The 13,975-nt window shown below is 37.2% G+C and overlaps 1 protein-coding gene across 3 annotated transcripts in view; it reads right to left on the bottom strand.

Moving 5' to 3' along the window:
- The window catches only part of LOC114657930 (protein RER1-like), a 46,539-nt gene that overhangs the window by 6,996 nt on the left and 25,568 nt on the right, over positions 1 to 13,975 (bottom strand). For all 3 annotated transcript variants that reach the window (XM_028809905.2, XM_028809909.2, XM_028809907.2), the window contains exons 5-6: positions 3,361 to 3,439; positions 3,116 to 3,251 (exon numbers count right to left, since the gene is read on the bottom strand). In XM_028809905.2, the coding sequence (XP_028665738.1) occupies positions 3,116 to 3,251; positions 3,361 to 3,439 (215 nt within the window). The remainder of the gene's footprint in view (positions 1 to 3,115; positions 3,252 to 3,360; positions 3,440 to 13,975) is intronic.

The following is a 13,975-nucleotide window of genomic DNA, read 5'->3' on the forward strand; positions in this document are numbered from 1 at the left end:
TTACTTCGCCACCTACCATCTACCATAAAGATTGTTGCAGACCACATTGCAAAAATTGTTCCGGAATAGTTTAAGGAACATGGCAAATAGTTCAAGCTGTTGACTTGGCCTCCAAATTCCAGAGATCTCAATCCAATTGATCATCTGTGGGATGTGCTGGAAAAACAAGTCCAATCCATACAGGCCCCAGCTTACACCTTACAGGACTAAAAGGATCTACTGCTAATGCTTTGGTGCCAGATATCACAGGACACCCCTAGAGGTCTTGTGCAGCTCATGCCTCAATGGATCAGAGCTGTTCTGACAGAACAAGGGAGACCTATAAAATATTAGGCAGGTGTATTTAATGTTGTGGCTGATCAGTGTATTTGTACCGAACACAACCATGTTTGTTAAAAATAAAACAATCTTGAAAGCTATCTGAAATATAAAAAGTGGTTTCAGGCCACATACTACTGATAGTAATTGGATTTTCTACATTTACACTGAATCTGGGCTTCAGCTGCTATGGTAAATGAATGAAGCAAGTTAGGTTTTTTGCATTATCTTTAAAGTACTCATGGGGTGCAGTGGGGGAATAGGATTGCAAAGTGGGATGTTTTTATGGTGTTGTTTATATATTCTCCATTTACTTTGTCTAGATTTCTTCAAAAATGTTCTGGTGGTAAATTCAACCTATGGTAGATTATAGCTTTGTTAGGGGCCAGCTCTTGCATTGCATCTAATACTGACAGCACATTCCAATTTCCAGTGACTCTAAACTAGGTAAAGCAGTTTTAGAAAACTGGATGAATTGATATATCTGTATCTCTTATTTGTGAACAACAGATAATTTTATTCTGTGGTAAAAAGGACAACAATAAGAAACTAGAGCAGAAAAAAGAAAAGCAGCATAACACCTACACAGAAAAAGTAGTACATAATAAAAAAGAAAAAAAAAGATAACATGCCTGCCTTCATAAACACAATTAAACACATAAACTCTGTTCAATCCAGACCTCATCCTGGGACAACTGCAGTGAATGAATAAACAGCCTATCCCACACACTAAATTATGTCCAGGTTAAGCTTGATCATTGAGACTACTCCCACATTTGATGGATGTGATAATGCATTGTTAATCCTTGGTGGCGATATTTGCTAATCTTGTAAAGTCACTAGAAGAGAACAATGGGTATTCAGAGCTTTCAAATTATTCTGGACATCAAGTAAGGTATAGATCTTATAGCATGCATCAGATAGTGGAAGGTATAGAACAATTCCACAAAGTCTACACCACAACTGGTCCTGAAAGGATGCATATCTTTGATGATTTAATTTGTACGTAAGAAACATTACAGTGGACGTGTACCATATTTATTGGGTTTCACTACCACCAAGCTCATACAAAGTATAATAACTGTTTCCCTTTTTTAATAATGCTATATTATATCAATTACTCCAGGCAAACTTTCATTCAGCTATATGTTTAGTACCTGAGAAACCCATGTGACTATCCATAAAATTGTTTCTATCTTATTCATCATCTCTAAAATTAACTCTTTTTTCATTGTCTTCTAAAATGAACGTTTTAATTAAATATCTGTCTCCATACTTTGTTGTCTCTTTACCTTTCTAAGGTACACAATGTTTACATGTATATTCTCTAGTCACTTTGGAAGGTTCTACATAAACCAGACAATTAATGGTTGTTACATATTGGGCATATTTTACCTTCTAGTGCACTGTTTGTTCTTGCTTTGTGCCAAGCAATCAGTGAAACCAGAACAGGCCTTGGCTTTGCTCAACTTTGTCTGAGCAAAAAATGGACAGATGGATAATATAATGAAATATATAACATAATGAAATATATAAATAATCTCTAATCTTATCAGACTATATGTTAAAATCATTATATTTTTTTCCATTCTACTTAATGTTTGAAATTCTGTTTCTGATCAGTAAACACTAGTGCAAATCACAATGTATCCACATATGACAGAGCAAATGAACTGTCATTTCAATAAAAATTAGTTGACCAAAAAATTAAGAGAAAATTAACGTCCAAATCTAATTGAAGACTATTCAAATGCATCAATTAAAAAGCAATACTGTGTACTGTATTCTGAAAGGAACTATACGTTTTTTGTCATTTTTTGTTAAGTTAAAACTAAATTTTTATTAGTTCAAAATGAGTAAGGAATAATATGTAGTGATGCTTCCTAATACATAAGCACTTGTTTAAATTAGCCAGAGTAAAACTGTGACATGCTGTAATAAGCAAACATTCCACAGGTGTCAGATTCTTCTTGCAATGCATTTGATTTTCAATGTTCAGTACTACTTTCTTTTAGCCAGGGTTTTCCAGTTCAAAATCATGTTTAATATCTGTTTTGTTCAATTTTGATTCTTCTGTTTATACCAATATTGTTATTTACTTATTTTCTGTCTATCTATGTAACTTTTGTTATGTTCTATCTGTTTTATGTGTAGTTCCCCAGGAGGTGGGATCTTCTCCTGTTTTATTGTCTTCCCCTTGGATTTCATATTGGGATTTTTTTCACCTTGGTTTACTGGCAGATCTTTTTTTGTGCTCCACAGAGCTTTGTATTATTTCAGAGCATTTTATTTTATAAAGATTTTATCTGGTCTTACCCAGAGATTTTTTGGCAGGATTTTGCCCTCTAGTGGGCATTTTGGGAACTGTTCAACACTTGTGTGCTTTGGGACACCTGAGCGGCGCAACAAGTTTGGGGAGTTGAGTACTGTCCAGATATTACATCATAAATGTTTGCTAATTTAGATGCTGCTTTTACTAAGTAGCCATCACCAGTGTGAACACTAAATGTTTTCTTAAATGTGGAAAAACTCAGCAGAACAAACCAAGAATATCTGTTGACATGCAAATCATATTGGATATCAAAGTAATTTTCCATTAATAAATACAGTGAAGAATATGTAAAGTTATAGTTCATTCACAAAATGAATAATAATCAGTCAGTTAAAGGCATACATACTATAACCAAGACATATATAAATTCATAGATCCTCAAATTAAACCAGTAAATCTAACTAAGGAAGTTGGATTAGACCAGAAATGTATAAAGGTGACCTGTCTTGATTTGTGCAGACTCACCCGAATCTGTCTTTTCATGGTCATGCACGAAAGCATAATGAAGTACAACACTAAGATTGGCCAGAACACTGGAATGTTGAACATGTCAAAAAAAGTCATCACCATGGCAACCAGGGTGGCTTTTGTTGCAGAGTACCTAAAGAAGATGAAGATTCGTATCACAAAAGGATGACATGCATACATAACACTTCTCAGTCAATAACGCTGAGAATCAGAGGACGGTAAGTAACAAAAGCTTTCCCCACCAGAATTTGAACTCTGGTAGACGACGGATGAAGGGTCGAAATTCCTCATTATGTCGAGTTGGCAAGGTCATCTCATCACCTGGAAGAAAATAGAGATCACTTCAAGATTGTACCAACAAAATAAGCATTCAGCTGCAGAAATTCACTGTCTGTGCAAGCAGATATCCTGCAATGCAAAGCAAGGGAGGTGTACATAGGGAAAAACATCTGTCAACATAAACAAGCATAAAAGATGAACAGGACAGGATTCTGAAGTAGCTACGTGTGTCAAAAGGTTTAGAGTTTAAAGGCCAGACAAGATTTGTTTACAAAGTGCATTTGAATATCTGTGGTTCCTACACTATGTAAATGGTTTGGACTGAACTTTCAGCATTAGTATTGTCACCCCACTGCCTGCATATACAATAAGATACAAAAAGCAGTATTATCTGCTAATAAAGATTACCCAAAAGAGGTTTCATGCTGAACAACTCAAATGCCATGTTTAGTAAATGCCAAAGCCTCAGTAATTACAAAGTATATCATTGAATAGGAGGAAAAAAGCAACCCCTGTAACTTAGGTGAGGTAATGAAGATGCAATCTGCATGGCAATATTTAACGCTACCATAAAAAAAGTATAAGACAGAGAGACAATTTCTTTCATGCTTCCAGTTTACTCTGTACTTATTCTGACTGACAATTTAATGCTTGATAAACTGAAGAACACTATAACAGCATTGAATTGAAAATATTTCAGACTAACACAGTGGAACAGTTGATAGCAGTTGCTGCCACACGACTTAAGATCCCTGCATTAAACACATATTTTCCCCCCAGTGCCTAGTATTCTGGTTTCTTTTTTTGGTTACGGTAAATTAATTGGCCCATTGGGGTGTGGGTGTGTGTTCTCACAATTGTACCCTGAACCTCTACACTGTCCAGAGTTACCTGCAGCTTTACATATACTGCTGGAATTGACTCTTGGTGCTGATAAAACCTGTACTGGAATCTTTTCCCTAAATGCCCATATTCTGGATAATACTGAGCATGCAGTATTCTGATAGCACTGACAGAAACTTTACTAATCCTGGGTTAAAGCAAGAAACAAAAATGAGACAAGTATACAGTACATATAACAAGATTTATAATAATCTTAAGTATGCTAACAAGGTACACATACAACAACAATTGTAAATTGACAGTGTAGGTATTTATTGAGTCCAAAGTGAATGGAATTGCACAGAATTCTAAATTACAACTATACGGTACAAATTCTTGCTCATTGACACATTAGTATCTGACACAGTTCAGGAATTAAATACGAATGGGAAACCAATCACAATCTAGTTATCAAAACACAAAAAAAAAAATCAAGAAGAAAATATTATAGACAACTCTGGTCATGAGTAGCTAGTAAATAGGTAAGGGTTCTACTTGGTAGATTTATTAAACATAGCCTCCTTTTTTCTTGTGTACTCTTTATATGAAATAAAACTCGCAGCTTGTGTGTTTCTCATATCTTTGTGCATATCACAATTACACTTAAGAATTGCACATTGATTAAAGTACTATCATAAAGTACCCAATTCTGTAAAATCTTATTCAAAAGATCTTCTTTTACAGTAAATATTGCATTTTTCTGGAATGATTGGGCATTTATACCATTACTAAAAGAAGAATGAGTCTCCATAGATCAACTACACAATAAATGCCTTCATACAGTGCATCCGGAAAGTATTCACAGCGCATCACTTTTTCCACATTTTGTTATGTTACAGCCTTATTCCAAAATGGATTAAATTCATGTTTTTCCTCAGAATTCTACACACAACACCCCATAATGATAACATGAAAAAAGTTTACTTGAGGTTTTTGCAAATTTATTAAAAATTAAAAAACTGAGAAATCCCATGTACATAAGTATTCACAGCCTTTACTTTGTCAGTGCACCTTTGGCAGCAATTACAGCCTCAAGTCTTTTTGAATATGATGCCACAAGCTTGGCACACCTATCCTTGGCCAGTTTCGCCAATTTCTCTTTGCAGCACCTCTCAAGCTCCATCAGGTTGGATGGGAAGCGTTGGTGCACAGCCATTTTAAGATCTCTCCAGAGATGTTCAATCAGATTCAAGTCTGGGCTCTGGCTGGGCCACTCAAGGACATTCACAGAGTTGTCCTGAAGCCACTCCTTTGATATCTTGGCTGTGTTGTTAGGGTGGTTGTCCTGCTGAAAGATAAACCATCACCCCAGTCTGAGGTCAAGAGCGCTCTGGAGCAGGATTTCATCGAAGATGTCTCTGTACATTGCTGCAGTCATCTTTCCCATTATCCTGACTAGTCTCCCAATTCCTGCCGCTGAAAAACATCCCCACAGCATGATGCTGCCACCACCATGCTTCACTGTAGGGATGGTGCCTGGTTTCCTCCAAACGTGATGCCTGGCATTCACACCAAAGAGTTCAATCTTTGTCTCATCAGACCAGAGAATTTTCTTTCTTATGGTCTGAGAGTCCTTCAGGTGCCTTTTGGCAAACTCTAGGTGGGCTGCCATGTGCCTTTTACTAAGGAGTGGCTTCTGTCTGGCCACTCTACCATACAGGCCTAATTGGTGGATTGCTGCAGAAATGGTTGTCCTTCTGGAAGGTTCTCCTCTCTCCACAGAGGACCTCTGGAGCTCTGATAGAGTGACCATCGGGTTCTTGGTCACCTCCCTGACTAAGGCCCTTCTCCCCCGATCACTCAGTTTAGATGGCCGGCCAGCTCTAGGAAGAGTCCTGGTGGTTTCGAACTTCTTCCACTTACGGATGATGGAGGCCACTGTGTTCATTGGGACCTTCAAAGCAGCAGAAATTTTTCTGTAACCTTCCCCAGATTTGTGCCTCAAGACAATCCTGTCTCGGAGGTCTACAGACAATTCCTTTGACTTCATCCTTGGTTTGTGCTCTGACATGAACTGTCAACTGTGGGACCTTATATAGACAGGTGTGTGCCTTTCCAAATCATGTCCAGTTAACTGAATTTACCACAGTTGGACACCAATTAAGCTGCAGAAACATCTCAAGGATGATCAGGGGAAACAGGATGCACCTGAGCTCAATTTTGAGCTTCATGGCAAAGGCTGTGAATATTTATGTACATGTGCTTTCTCAATTTTTTTATTTTTAATAAATTTGCAAAAATCTCAAGTAAACTTTTTTTCACATTGTCATTATGGGGTGTTGTGTGTAGAATTCTGAGGAAAAAAATGAATTTAATCCATTTTGGAATAAGGCTGTAACATAACAAAATGTGGAAAAAGTGATGCGCTGTGAATACGTTCCGGATGCACTGTATATGGAAAGTTTATGATGTAGAGAACCATGGGTTTAGTTATGAGCAAAACATATGTTTTTGCTCATAATTAAACCCATGTTTTTTCACACCCATCTCATGTCCTTTAAAGCACATGCAATCTAAGCTATAATCATACATCACACTTTTGGAAATGTTCTCATAAAATGCCAATGTCCCTTGTCGCCACTGTTATTTGCAATCGCTATTGAACCACTGGCGGTTCACTGCCGAAATTCTCATCAGATAAAGGGGCTTGTCAAAGAAGGACTGGAACAGAAAATTTCTTTATATGCAGATGATATGGTCTTATATATATCGGACCCAGAAAACACTGTCCCTGCTGTTTTAACAGCACTAACAGAATTTCAAAAGATATCTGGTCTTAGAATTAATCTGAATAAAAGTATACTCTTTCCAGTGAACTCACAAGCATATAATAATAAATTAGACACCCTACCTTTTACCATAGCAGATCAGTTTAAATACCTAGGGGTAAATATCACAAGTAAACATAAAGCTCTTTATCAACAAAATTTTGGCGTCTGTATGGAAAAAATTAAGCAAGACTTGCATAGATGGTCAACCCTTCATCTCACTCTAGCCGGAAGAATTAACATCGTTAAGATGAATATCCTTCCTAAACTTCTCTTTTTATTTCAAAACACTTCAATATATATCAATAAATCGTTTTTTAAACAGTTAGATTCAATAATAACCTCATTCATTTGGAACTCAAAACACCCACGTATCCGAAGAGCGACCCTACAAAGACCTCAGGCAGAAGGTGGCATGGCTTTACCTAATTTTCAGTTTTATTACTGGGCAGCAAACATACAAGCCATAAAAACCTGGACACAAATAAATGCACATACACAGGCTTGGTCTGCAATAGAAGTAAAATCCTGTAGTACTTCTTTATATTCCCTGCTCTGCTCTCCAATAAATGAAAGTTATCACAAATATACTAATAACCCAATTGTGCTTTACTCACTCAGAATATGGAACCAAATTAGGAAGCATTTTAAGATGGAAAATCTTTTATCAGTGGCACCTCTGCAAGGGAACCACCTCTTTCAACCTTCGCAAGTATATCCAGTTTTTAATACCTGGAAAAGTTTTGGGATTAAAATGCTCAGAGATCTTTATATAGACAACATATTTACATCTTTTGAACAATTACGTTCAAAATTTAACCTCCCAGCTACACATTTCTTTTACTATCTTCAAATTAGAAATTTTGTTAAACAGAAATTGCCCGATTTCCCCCACCTTGCACCCTCCACAATGCTGGAAAAAATACTGCTCAATTCCGAGGAAACAAACACTATTTCCGCAATATATAAAATCTTATTAGAGTCCCTACCTTTCAAAGATCCAAGAGGACATTGGGAAGAAGATCTCTTAATCAATATATCAGAAAAGGAGTGGAAGGTAGCAAAGCAGAGAATTCACTCGAGTTCTATATGCGCAAAGCATAGAATTATTCAACTAAAAATTATATATCGAGCTCATCTGTCTCGCTTAAAACTGTCCAAAATGTTTCCAGGCCAGGATCCAACCTGCGAGCGCTGCAACCAAGCTCCTGCCTCACTGGGTCACATGTTCTGGGCCTGCACCAAACTAACATCATTTTGGACAAAAATTTTTAAGTGCCTCTCAGACAGCCTTAGTATCACAATCCCTCCTAACCCACTAACAGCTGTGTTTGGTGTCCTTCCAGATGGACTTGAATTGGAGAAGGACAAACAAACGGTGATTGCATTCACTACACTCTTGGCACGCAGACTTATTTTGTTAAATTGGAAGAATCCTAATTCTCCTCTTATAAGTCAGTGGGAAACTGATGTTTTATATTATTTGAAATTGGAAAAAATCAAATTTTCAGTTAGAGGATCTGTACAAAATTTTTTCAAAACTTGGCAGGATTTAATCAATATTATTTTAGAATAAGAGAATTAACTATTATTGCATTTAACTCCCTTCTCCATCTCTTATTTATATAGATATTTACTTCTCCCCTTCTTTTGTCTAATGTTGCCTTATTAAAAAGCTTAAAGCAATTTTCCTTTAGCTAAGCTCTCCTTCTCAGGGGTGGGGTTTGATTTGTCTTCAAATTTGTTGGGTTATAAATTGATCTGTTTGTATGGAATGATTACAATGAAAATTAATAAAATAAAAATATTAAAAAAAATAAAATGCCAAAAACATCTTCAAAAAAAGAGCACACACAGATCCAGGGCTCTCAGCGCATATAAAGCATACATAAGGACGATACGTTACACATGAAACGTCGACGACTAAGCGAAGAAGAAAGAGCAGCTCTGAGAAAAGAGACTCAAAAGCGTTGGAGAGAAAAAATGCAAAAAAGAAAAATAATCTAGGTGCAAATTCAGAAAATAAGGAAAGTAATAATCAGTCCGGAACAAGTGGAACTGAAAAAAAAGCACATCCAATCGGGCTCAGTATTAAAAGACAAAGTATAACTTCATAAAGACGTTCAAAAATGTTGGCGCTATACACATGCAGAGAAAGGTAAAGAATATGAAAGCAGGAAAATTCGAAAGTATTGTAACGTCCCTTCCAGGTTTAAGCCGTTTTTTTTTTGGAGTGACTGTTAGGTTCGATTGAGGGAAGGCGGAGTACAGCACGGAAGACTGACAGCGGGGGTTGGAGAGGGTGCTAGAAGGTTGTGTTTGGGGTTAAGAAGTCGCGTTCTTTTTCTTGATTGTTCAAGTAAAACTTTTCTGAGACTTTACTACGTCTGTCTGGTTTTTTTTTCTTCTTGTCTTTTCGAGCCGGACACGGAGGTCGCTACAGTATCAAAAAAAGATAGTAAAGATTGCATTAGCACAAACAAAAGGAAATTATTACTCGAAAAAAGGGAAAATAATCATCACGGACCAGGTGTAATTGAAAAAATAGCAGGACAAAGCGAGATCAGAAATAGAAGACAGAGTAGAAAACAAAGTAAAACGTCAGCAAAGCAGGTTAGAGATAATGAAAAGAGTGGAATTCAAAAGACTCAAAAAAAATGTAGGCATGAAACACATGCAGAGCAAGATACAGAATATTAAAGCAGAAAAAAACAAAAGTGTCAAAACAAAGAAAGTAAACATCACATTAGTGCAAACAAAGAGAAATTATTACTCGGAGAAATAATGAAAAGGTGAACAGAGATCGAATATATGGACATAGGTGATATGTCTGATGTAAATATTGTAAGGCTTTGAAGTTTAAGTCAGAGAATTTCAAAAATGAGGTTTACCTCACATGCATTTATTGGTTACTTTGCAAAAAAAATTATTAACTGCTGATGATGTAGATCGTTTTGTCTGTGCTGAAATTCCAAACAGAGAAACCTATCCTGAATTATGGTACAAAGTCATTAAACATGTCTCACAGACCTCATTTAAAAGATTCAGCATGTTGGGACTCTAAAGATTCCAAATATTGTTTTTAAAGATTTTCTGAAATAAAAGTGAAACTAATGAAATAGCAACAATTCAAAGAAAAAAAAATCTTAAAAAGTGTGTATCTGGAAAACCAAACACGGGGGTTGGCGGGCAAAGCTCCCTAGTTATTTAAAAAGTCAGATCCTCCAAAAATCATTTGAGTTAAATTTAAAAACAAGATAGCATTCTGAACTTTTTTTTTTGACATCAAAAGAAAGTAGCTCCAATACAGGTTTTAAATGTAAGATATGCTCCTTAGTATATTTATCCAAGCTTTCTTTTAAAAAGAAAAAAATACTGACTTTGTTTACATAAAGCTCAGTTTATTCTTAACGTTTAAGAATACAGTAATCCCTCCTCCATCGCGGGGGTTGCATTCCAGAGCCACCCGCGAAATAAGAAAATCCGCGAAGTAGAAACCATATGTTTATATGGTTATTTTTATATTGTCATGCTTGGGTCACAGATTTGCGCAGAAACACAGGAGGTTGTAGAGAGACAGGAACGTTATTCAAACACTGCAAACAAACATTTGTCTCTTTTTCAAAAGTTTAAACTGTGCTCCATGACAAGACAGAGATCACAGTTCCGTCTCACAATTAAAAGAATGCAAACATATTTTCCTCTTCAAAGGAGTGCACGTCAGGAGCAGAGCCTGTCAGAAAGACAGAGGAAAGCAAACAAATCAATAGGGCTGTTTGCTTTTAAGTATGCGAAGCACCGCGGCACAAAGCTGTTGAAGGCGGCAGGTCACACCCCCTCCGTCAGGAGCAGGGAGAGAGAGACAGAGTTTGTTTTTCAATCAAAAATCAATACGTGCCCTTTGAGCTTTTAAGTATGCGAAGCACGGTGCAGCATGTCCTTTCAGGAAGCAGCTGCACAAAAGATAGCAACGTGAAGATAATCTTTCAGCATTTTTAGACGAGCGTCCTTATCGTCTAGGTGTGCGAACAGTCCCCCTGCTCAATCCCCCTACGTCAGGATCAGAGAAAGTCAGCGCAAGAGAGACAGAAAAGTAAGCCGGGTAGCTTCTCAGCCATCTGCCAATAGCGTCCCTTGTATGAAATCAACTGGGCAAACCAACTGAGGAAGCATGTACCAGAAATTAAAAGACCCATTGTCCGCAGAAATCCGCGAACCAGCAAAAAATCTGCGATATATATTTAAATATGCTTACATATAAAATCCGCGATGGAGTGAAGCCGCGAAAGGCAAAGCGCGATATAGCGAGGGATTACTGTATCTAATTTAGCTTCAAGTTTCACAATGCCCTCCAACTGTAATGAAAGAGTAGCCAAAATATGCAGTGATGTTGGCCTCATAATGTGTGAGTTATAGATAGGATCCAAGACATGAAGATTTTAACCCTGCATTCAAGTTACCAGTTCTGATTCAGAGAAGATCCTATCCCATAATGGTACACCTGTTGATGATGAAAGTAAAGTGCTTTTCATTGGCACATACATTGTACAAAATGCAAGAATTTCTAGTTATACTGTATATATACTCAACAATGTTCAAAATGTCTAATGTTTAATGTCTGACATTAAATTGACAAAACTTAATAACAATGAAAAATTCCACATGATGCTGCAGAAATAAAGAGAATTGTGATATGAATGCATATAAGAGCAAATTCTAAAATGTAAAAGTGGCTGATCTCCCCATTCAAAATTCTCTCCATCCTAACTGGGACCATTGTCTTCATTCAAAACTATTTCAAAACAACTGTCTAGCTTTCTATGTAATACATCACCCAGACTACAGCTGTGTCAGTTTAAATCACATATTTTCATATATTTCACATTTTCATGTAAAGGTTTACTTCAAATTATAACAATAATAATTCTGTATTATCTCTCAAAGTTATTTTTTCTACTGCTTCAAAATCAATTGCAAAAAAAAAAAAATTAGCCAGTATATAGAAACTATAATATAATAATTAATAAGTCATTACATTTATATAGCGCTTTTCTCAGTACTCAAAGCGCTATCCACACAGGGAGGAACCGGGAAGGGAACCCACAATCTTCCACAGTCTCCTTACTGCAAAGCAGAAGCACTACCACTGTGCCACCTGTGAGGACAAATGACCACTAATTAAGCTCAAATTTTCCACTAAACATGTCCGTTTATATTATTTATTACATACCATAAACACTGACTGGCCACTTTATTAGGTATACCTGTGCAACTGCTTGTTAACACAAATATCAAATCAGCCAATCATATGGCAACAACTCTAAGCCATAAAGACAACCTGCTGAAGTTCAAACCAAGCATCAGAATGGGGAAGATAGATGATTTAAGTTACCTTGAATGCGGCATAGTTGTTGTTGCCAGATGAGCTGGTCTGAGTATTTCAGAAACTACTGATCTACTGGGATTTTTACACATAACCATCTCTAGGATTTTCAGAGAATGATTCGAAAAAGGGAAAATATCCAGTGAGTGGCAGTTGTCTGGGCGAAAATGCCTTGTTGATGCCTAAGGTCACAGGCCAGACTGGTTTAAGTTGATAGAAAGGCAACAGTGACTCAAATAACCACTTGTTATAACTGACGTATGCAGAACAGCATCTCTGAACTCACAACATGCCAAATCTTGAAGCAGATTGACTACAGCAGAAGACCCCACACCAGGTGCCACTCCTGTCAACTAAGAACGGGACAACAGAAGATTGGAAAAACGTTGCCTAGTCTGATGAGTCTTGATTTCTGCTGCATCATTCCGATGGTAGGGTCAGAATTTGGCATCGACAACATGAAAGCACGGATCCATCCTGCCTTAAATCAACAGTTTGGGCTGCTGGGGGTGGCGGTGTAATGGTGTGGGGGGTATTTTCTTGGCACACTTTTGGCCCATTAGTACGAACTGAGTATCATTTAAATGCCACAGCCAACCTGAGTATTGTTACTATGTCCATCCCTTTATGTTCGTAGTGCACCCATCTTCTGATGGCTACTTCCAGCAGGTTAACACGTCATGTCACAAAGCTGAAATCATCTCAAACTGCTTTCTTGAACATGACAATGAGTTCACTTTACACAAATGGCCTCCACAGTCACTAGATCTCAATCCAATCTCTTTCTCGTATAACGCTACTCGCGTTGTGATATGGGGGGGAGGGATTAACACACACTAAGCGGTTGCGGTCGGATCATCTACTGGCTTGCTGCTGCTGGTGAGCCGCGTGTTCTGCTTGTCGCTTGTCGTTGTTTTAAAAGCTGGGAGCACATGTCTGCCAAAAGCATTCCAACAACTGCTAGGTTAGATATTCATGAACTTGTTTTAAATGTTGTCTCACTGCCTTGTCTCTCACGGGATGTCAAATTGTCTTCCGAGATCAGGTCTCGTCTCCATAATCTCCCTCCCAAGATTTTTTTTTTATAATAGAGAGAAATCAGATTTAGAAGAATTATACTACCTCACTAGCTAAAATAATAACCTTTATTTGTGTTTTAAAATATATTCTTTTAAAAGATATTCTCTTCTCTCTCCATCATTCTGGTACATAGTGATCTTAGATTTCTTTGTCCAAGGAAAACTGTTCCAGAACTGGACTGGATTTTTAAAAATGTTTTCTAGCAAAGTCTAATCTGTCCTTCATATGCTTGAGGCTTACCAGTGGTTTGCACGTTGTGGTATATCCTCTGTATTTACTTTCATGAGGTCTTCTTTTAATTGTAGACTTTGGCAATGAATATCCTACCTCCCGGACAGTGTTCTTGGTTTGGCTAAATTCCATAAAGGGGTTTTCTTCACCAAGGAAAGAATTCTGCAGTCATTCAGCACAGTTGTCCTTCATTGTTGTCAAGCCCTTCTGGTGTTGCTGAACTCACCAGTATGT

The sequence above is a fragment of the Erpetoichthys calabaricus genome, chromosome 9 (genome assembly GCF_900747795.2).
Source record: "Erpetoichthys calabaricus chromosome 9, fErpCal1.3, whole genome shotgun sequence".
Lineage (NCBI taxonomy): Eukaryota > Metazoa > Chordata > Cladistia > Polypteriformes > Polypteridae > Erpetoichthys > Erpetoichthys calabaricus.